This window comes from Cucurbita pepo, chromosome 9, assembly GCF_057944985.1.
Source record: "Cucurbita pepo subsp. pepo isolate OVF chromosome 9, ASM5794498v1, whole genome shotgun sequence".
Lineage (NCBI taxonomy): Eukaryota > Viridiplantae > Streptophyta > Magnoliopsida > Cucurbitales > Cucurbitaceae > Cucurbita > Cucurbita pepo.
The window spans coordinates 11,697,630-11,706,119 of NC_141806.1; the positions used below are offsets into that span (position 1 = coordinate 11,697,630).

The 8,490-nt window shown below is 43.3% G+C and overlaps 1 protein-coding gene across 1 annotated transcript; it reads left to right on the forward strand.

Moving 5' to 3' along the window:
• The first annotated feature begins 210 nt into the window (after positions 1–210).
• Positions 211–7,750, forward strand: LOC111802175 (auxin response factor 6). Its single transcript, XM_087126856.1, has 14 exons — positions 211–1,105; positions 1,350–1,462; positions 2,632–2,730; positions 2,814–2,870; positions 2,957–3,112; positions 3,192–3,276; positions 3,903–3,993; positions 4,159–4,323; positions 4,407–4,529; positions 5,365–5,440; positions 5,541–5,685; positions 5,787–6,952; positions 7,042–7,232; positions 7,338–7,750. Exons 1-14 carry the CDS (start codon positions 1,063–1,065, stop codon positions 7,534–7,536), a joined length of 2,709 nt encoding a protein of 902 aa, XP_086982982.1. The 5' UTR covers positions 211–1,062; the 3' UTR covers positions 7,537–7,750.
• The last annotated feature ends 740 nt before the right edge of the window (positions 7,751–8,490 follow it).

An 8,490-nucleotide genomic window follows, 5' to 3' on the forward strand; every position in this document is an offset into this window, starting at 1 on the left:
GGTAGGTTGTAAATCGTAATAAGAAATAAATGGTAATTAAAAATAAAAGAATTAACCCATTTTTGTGGGTGAAAAAAGGTATTAGGAAATTTGGAAAAAATGCAGCTTACTTTTGTTTTTGTTGTCATCTTCTTCGCCATTAAAAAAAAAAAAGAAAAAATTCTGATAGTTTCTCTCTCATTCGAATAAAACCCTCTTCTTCTTCTTCTCTCTCTCTTCCACTCCTTGGCTCGTTCTACAGTGTCTTTCTACTTTTTCTTCCCCCTGAGATGAAAAAGACAGCGAGAAATAATGGCGGTTGTGCTTTGATTGATTGGAGCAAAGCGTCTTGACCCATAAACCCAAAATCAAAAAGAAAATTAAGAAACATTTGGAGCAGACAAAAACAGAGCAGTCAGAAAGAAAACACACAGCATCAACACAGAGAAGAAACAGAGAAACAGAGCACTCGGGAGCGATTTGGATGGTAAATCAACACAACTATTACTACTACTACTACTACTCTTCATCACTACCTATTAACCTTCCATTTCTGATACTCAAAACAAACCTGGGAAGCTCTCCTTACATACCCATGGAGCTTGCAATCGCATGATGTTATTTGGGTTTTTTTTTGTGAAAAGGGTACCTCTCAGTCAGTGCTTAATGGGTCCTTGTTAGTACCAGAAATGAACATGGGGGATGGTTTTGAGATCTGGGTCTTTTATTTCTACTAAAAATCTTGAAGTTTCGTGTTCTTCCTTGAAGATCTGGTGCTTCCCAGGCGTTTCTGGATCTTTAAGTTTGTGGGCTCTGTTCTAGAACTTGTAATCTGTGGACCTGGAGGAGGAGGAGGAGTTGGGTTTTGTGAAACTTTATCTGGGTCTTCTTTTTTTTTTGTCTTGTAATTGTGACTTAGAGATTGGTTGAATCCTGGGGGGTGCGTTTGTGGTGATTTTAAGCTTCGGATGAGGTTCAAAACTACTCTGTTCTGTTGCGAAACCGGCTTCGGTTGAGGAGAGGGAACCACATTTGCTGTTTCTTTGTTGGATTGAAGGTTATCATTGATTAGTTTGTGTAATAATGAGGCTCTCTGCGGCTGGTTTTAGTCCTCAGGCTCCTGAAGGTATGCATATTTTGAACCATTTTGCTTCAATTTTGTTTGCTAATGGGGTATGGAAGTAATGGATGATTCTGCTTATTTTTTTGCCTTCCGGCGGCCTTGGATTTTGCAGTTCATGCTAGATTTATGTCCTTTTGTTGCCTTGGAGTTTTGTTTTGTAATTTCAACTTGTGTGTGTCAACCAATTGAGTGGTCCAGGTGCGGGAGTTCTTGGCCTTTTTCATGAAAATTGATATCAATTTTGCAGGTGAGAGGAGGGTCCTGAATTCTGAGCTTTGGCATGCGTGTGCGGGTCCTCTTGTTTCTCTTCCGGCTGTTGGGAGTCGGGTTGTTTATTTTCCTCAAGGACATAGTGAGCAGGTAAACTCCACGATTAGGAGGATGTATATATTCAATGGCTACTTGGGATTCTTTTGCTCGTTCTCTTTGGCCTTTAAAATGTTGAGAATTAATAACCCTGATGGTTATTGATGTGTTTTTGGATGCTTGTGAGATCCCACATCCGTTGGAGAGGGGAATGAAACATTCCTTCTATAAGGGTGTGGATACCTCTCCCTACCAGACCTGTTTTAGAAACCTCAAGGGAAAACCCAAGGAGGACAATATTCGCTAGTGGTGAGCTTGGACAGTTACAAATGGTATCAGAGCTAGACATCGGGTGGTGTGTTAGCGAGGACGTTGGGCCCAAAAGAGGGGTGGATTGTGAGATCTCGTATCGATTGGAAAGGGGAATGAGTGCCTCTTTGCTGGGCCTTGAAGGAGGTGGATTGTGAGATCTTACATCGGTTGGGGAGTGAAACGAAACATTCTTTACAAGGGTGTGGAAACCTCTCCCTAGGAGTCGGTTGGAGAGGGGAACAAAACGTTCTTTATGAGGTATAGAAACCTCTTCCTAGCAGACGCGTTTTAAAAACCATGAGGGGAATCCCGAGAGGGAAAACCCAAAGAAGACAATATCTGCTAGTGGTGAGCTTGAACCGTTACAAATGGTATAAGAACCAGACACCGGGTGGTGTGCTAGCTTGGACGCTGGGCCCCGAAGGGGGGTGAATTGTGAGATCCTGCATCGATTGAAAAGGGGAACGAGTGCCAGCGAGGATGCTGGGTCTTGAAGGGGGGTGGATTGTGAGATCCCGCATTGATTGGAAAGGGGAACGAGTGCCAGCGAGGATGCTGGGCTCCGAAGGGGGTGGATTGTGAGATCCTACATAGGTTGGAGAGGGGAACGAAACATTCTTTACAAGGGTGTGGAAATCTCTCCCTAACAGTCGGTTGGATAAGGGAACAAAACATGCTTTATAAAGGTGTGGAAACCTCTCCTTGGTAGTGAGTTTTAAAAACCTTGAGGTAAGCTCAAAGAGGACAATATCTGTTCGCGGTGGGTTTAGACTGTTACACTGCTACTTTGTGTTCCGGTGTGATTTTGACAGCAATTCAATCTCCTCCGTTCCGGAGATTGATATGATCTCTCATATTTAATCTTTAAGCTCTTCAAGTATTGAAGTTTATTCCTCTTGTTTTCTGGGCAGGTTGCTGCATCTACCAACAAAGAGGTGGATACTCAGATCCCAAATTACCCAAGTTTACCGCCACAGCTCATCTGTCAACTTCACAACTTGACAATGCATGTAAGGCTTGATACTTGCTTGCTTCTGGGTCTGTTTATTGTAAGCCAGGCTTCATATTAATCTCTGAGTGTTTAAAACTTCAGGCGGATGCTGACACTGATGAAGTATACGCTCAGATGACTTTGCAACCCTTGAGTGCTGTAAGATTATATCTCCTTTCTCGCATTTTGATTGGTTGGCTTTCATTTTTCATGTTTTGGTTGATATGAATTACATTGCTATGCAGCAAGAATTGAAGGAAGCCTACCTTCCAGCTGAGTTGGGCACTCCAAGTAGGCAGCCAACAAATTACTTTTGCAAAACTTTGACAGCCAGTGATACCAGCACACATGGGGGGTTTTCGGTTCCTCGCCGTGCTGCTGAAAAAGTATTTCCTCCTTTGGTAAGTGCCCTTTAAGGTGTTGAGTAGTCATTGCTAATGTTGGTTCATGATTTTCTCAGACAATATAGTTTCGATGCAGGACTTCTCCATGCAGCCTCCAGCCCAAGAGCTGATTGCGAGGGACCTACATGATAATGAGTGGAAATTTAGACATATATTTCGTGGTGGGTGTTCATTTCTAGATAGTTTCTTCCCTTAACCTATCCTCTTTGCATCTAATTTGTATAATGGTGGCATTGGGATGGATATTGTGAGATCTCACATCGGTTGGGGGGGAGAACGAAGTGTTGTTTATATGGGTGTGGAAACCTATCCCTAGCACACGTGTTTTAAAAACCTTGAGGGGAACCTCGAAAGGAAAAGCCCTAAGAGGACAATATCTACTAGCGGTGGGCTTGAGTTGTTACAAATGGTATTAGAGTCAGACACTGGACGATGTGCCATCGAGGAGGCTAATCCCTGAAAGGGGGTGGACATGAGGCGGTGTGCCAGCAAAGATGCTGGACCCCGAAAGGGGTGAATTAAGTGGTCCCACATCGATTGGAGAAGGGAACGAGTGCCAACGAGGACGCTGGGTCCCGAAGGGGGTGGATTGTGAGATCCCACATCGGTTGGGGAGGAGAAAGAAACATTCTTTATAAGGGTGTGGAAACCTCTCCCTAGCATACGCGTTTTAAAAACCTTGAGGGGAAGTTTGAAAGGGAAAGCCCAAATAGGACAATATCGGCTAACGGTGAGCTTGGTTGTTATCCTATGCTAATGGAGAACTGACTTCTTAATGTCTTTGCAGGCCAGCCTAAAAGACACCTTCTAACAACTGGATGGAGTGTCTTTGTGAGCGCTAAACGACTCGTTGCTGGAGATGCTGTGCTTTTTATCTGGTATGCGGTGTTGTCTCATGTTTGACTCCTTCTGCTTATCAAGTTTCGCTTATGATATCCGCTATAAAATAGTTTCATAACTATTTATTGGACCTCGACTTCGATCTACCAGCTTGTCAGTGTAAGCCTGCCATTTATTGTATAATACTGACCTTTTTTCTTCAGGAATGAAAAGAACCAATTACTCCTCGGAATCAGGCGTGCAAGTCGACCGCAAACCGTGATGCCTTCATCTGTTTTGTCGAGTGATAGCATGCATTTAGGACTCCTTGCTGCTGCAGCCCATGCAGCTGCTACCAATAGTCGGTTTACCATATTCTTTAACCCGAGGTGTGAGTTTACTCCGAGTTCTCGAGCTATTACTGTTTTTTAATACTCCTTGCTCTTATATAAAAACTTGGATTTCTGATCAGGGCTAGCCCTTCAGAGTTTGTCATACCACTGGCCAAATATGTGAAGGCAGTCTACCATACTCGTGTTTCTGTCGGGATGCGCTTTCGGATGCTGTTTGAAACAGAAGAATCAAGTGTTCGTCGGTAGGTTCGGAATGTTAGTTCTATTGTTCTCTATGTAAATTGTCTCTTAGGTGAAATAGTCCTGTCTGGTTACTGCCTTCTAGCTCTTTTTCTTGCTGCATTTAGTTTTGCCTCTCGGTTATTGCAATTTGTCGAAGAAGTTACCTGAACTATGGACCTCCACAATGGTATGATATTTTCCACTTTGAGCATAAGCTCTCGTGACTTTGCTTTTGGTTTCCTCGAAGGTCTCATACCAATAGAGACAGTGTTCCTTACTTATAAACTCATGATCTTCCTCTTAATTAGCCAATGTGGGACTACTTTTCATAATAATCTTCAACAATCCTCCTCTCGAACAAAGTACATTATAGAGCCTCTCCAGAGACCTCCTTCTTTAGAGCTCTCAAACAGCCTCCCTTTAATTGAGGCTCGACTCCTTCTCTGAATACCTGAACAAATCACACCATTTGTTCGCACTTGAGTCACCTTTGACTACACCTTCGAGGTTCACAACTTCTTTGTTCGACAGTTGAGGATTCTATTGGCATAGCTAAGTTAAGAGCATGACTCTGATACCATGTTAGGAACCACGGACCTCCACATTGGTATGATATTGTCCACTTTGAGCATAAGCTCTCGTAGCTTTGCTTTTGGTTTCCTAAAAAGGCCTTATATCAATGGAAACCGTGTTCCTTACTTATAAACTCATGATCTTCCTCTTTATTAGCCAATGTGAGACTATTCCTCTAAATAATCCTCACCAGCTTTCAACTTCTTTAGTTGAGTACCGAAGTTTTTACCGCTAGAATTGGATGCCTATTCGTCGTTTCCTTATCTTTTCTCGTGTATGCAGCTACATGGGAACGATCACTGGCATTAGTGACTTGGATCCTGTAAGATGGCAAAATTCGCATTGGCGCTCGGTCAAGGTTAGTGAGCACAGTTAACACTTCGTGAGTAGTGAAGCATAAGTTTCAATCTTTATGAATCTAGAATAGCTGCATTACTTTAATAAACGGATTGATGCAGGTTGGCTGGGATGAGTCAACAGCAGGAGAGCGGCAGCCAAGAGTGTCGTTGTGGGAAATCGAACCATTAACAACATTTCCAATGTATCCATCACCGTTTCCACTTCGACTGAAGCGACAATGGCCAACCGGACTGCCTTCGTTTGGTATCTTTTCCTCATCAATTACCATCATTAGTCATATTCTAGCTATGAATTCCAGTTCTATGGGTACTCATGTCTAACTTCTCTATGTGTTTTTCTTTTAGGCATCAAGGATAGTGACCTCGGAATGAATTCTCCGTTCATGTGGCTACGGGGAGATAACAGCGATCGTGGCATCCAGTGTCTAAACTTTCAGGGAAATGGGGTCTCACCATGGATGCATCCGAGGCTTGATCCATCCATGGTCGGTATGCAATCCGACGTGTATCAAGCCATGGCTACTGCAGCGCTTCAGGAGATGAGAGCGATCGATTATTCCAAACTAGCGCCTGCATCGATGCTGCAATTTCAGCAGCCTCAAGGTCTCCCTTGTCAGCCTTCAACTTTAATGCAGCCTCAGATGTTGCATCAGTCTCAATCTCAGCACGCGTTTCTGCAATCCGTTCAAGAACATCAGCAGCATTCTCAGTCCCAAACTCAAACTCAGTCACATCACCTTCAGCCACAATTGCAGCCTGAGCCGTCATTCAATAATCAACAACCGCAGCATCAACAGCAACCAAGACAGCCACAGCCACAGCCACCACCACAGCCACAGCCACAGCCACTGGTTGATCATCAACCGATTCCTTGTACAATCCCTGCTATATCTCAGTTCGCTTCATGTTCACAATCCCAATCACCGTCCCTGCAAACCGTCCCTTCCCTTTGCCAACAACCAAGTTTTTCCGATTCCAATGGTAACCCTGTAACCAGTCCTACTGTTTCCCCATTCCATAGTCTTGCAGGGTCATTTGTCCAAGACGAATCGTCTCAGCTGCTTAACATTCAACGAGCAAATTCAGTAATTCCTTCAGCTGGTTGGCCATCAAAGAGGTCTGCTATTGACCTTCTCTCTACTGGAGCTTCTCAGTACTTTCTTCCTCAAGTAGAAAGTGGTATGTCTCAGAATACGGTTGCATTGCCACCCTTCCCCGGAAGGGAGTGTGCTATCGGTGATCGAGATGAGGGTTCAGATCCAGAAAACCATGTTCTATTTGGTGTGAACATAGAGTCTTCATCCCTTCTAATGCAGAATGGGATGTCGAACCTTAGGGGAGTCGGCAACGATAATGTTTCCACAACACTACCTTTTTCTTCCAACTACATGAGCTCATCCGGTACCGATTTTTCCGTAAATCCAACGACAAATTGCATCGACGAATCGGGTTTCTTGCAGCCTCATGAAAACGTGGGCCAAGTAAACCAACCAAATGGAACTTTTGTCAAGGTGATTCAACATAGCTTCTTCACATTGTACTATAATATGGCCTTTGTTAGTATCCTTAACCCTCTTTTGTCCATCCATTCTTTGTACAGGTTCATAAATCAGGGACCTACAGTAGGTCCTTAGATATAACAAAATTCAACAACTACCTCGAGCTACGCAGTGAGCTTGCTCGCATGTTTGGCCTAGAAGGCGAGTTGGAGGATCCTTTGAGATCAGGCTGGCAGCTTGTATTCGTTGACCGGGAGAACGACGTTCTTCTCCTTGGGGATGGCCCGTGGCCGTAAGTTTCTCCCCTTCTCCATAACATCCATCATTTGCATGGTTTCCCAATATTATCTTCAATTATTTAGCAGCCTCAACCATGAAACTTCTTTATGCAAACCAGGGAGTTCGTAAACAGTGTATGGTGTATCAAAATACTTTCACCCGACGAAGTTCAGGAAATGGGGAAGCGCGGTTTAGAACTTCTCAACTCTATGCCAATCCAGAGGCTTTCGAACAATACCTGTGACGACTATGGTAGCCGACAGGACTCGAGAAATTTGATATCAGGGATAACCTCCGTCGGTCCTTTCGACTACTGAGCGACTTACCTGGTTAGAACAAAATCATTCTACTCTCTTTTGTAATTTTAGCATCTTCTTTGAATTCTTAATATGAGATTATGGAAAACGCTACAGAAATCTAGTTTAATGCTTCTGAGCTAGTAATGTAATTAGACATTTTCTTTTTCTGATCTGTACTGTCGTATGTTGACGTAGGACGTCGATATTTTATTCGAAGAAGACTTATGTTTAATGATGTCTTGTTTCTATTGCTGTCTATGTTAATGAAGTAAATTTTAGCATAGATGGTTGACTGTTTTCTTGTTAACTTCCTGTACTGTGAAAGCTAGCTAGTTTATAATGACTCAAAAGTTGTAAAGGTTCGAGCTGTGTTCAATAGGACGACTAGAAACCATTGACTTTTTTTCGTTGAGCGTCCAAGAAACGTCGGGTAATCGAATGTTCTTAGTTTAGCCATCACTATAAGTAGAGTTATAGTGTCGAGATATGTTGAAAGCCACATGAAAATGTATGTAATGCATGCATGAGTGAGATGAAATAGGAGTTTACCAAGTTTATTCATTGATGATGCCAATTGGTTTCCCTCTTGAAGAAGGGTGGAGAGTAAAAAAATGACAAAGGAATCAATCTATAACACTCGAGTCTAATCGGTATGGAAAATTTTGAGTTTTTGAGATTTTATTGAGGGCCTTAAAGATTAAATCTCCAACCGATGCAAAAGAAGAAAGTGTTCGAGACGCCTCGAGGTACCTAACGAAAAAAAGAGAGGGTATATTTACGTCTGGACGCCGTTGGAACACGTGTCGGCAAATGACTGGAGCTACCGTCTTTTTGCCGGTGGAGACGCGGTACTCTGACTCGACCTAGTTTGAACTGCTAACTATATGACCCAAATCGCCTGGATGACCCACGGTCCAACCCGACGACCATCCACCATTCCCTGCGCACCACATGTCGCACCCACGTAAATTG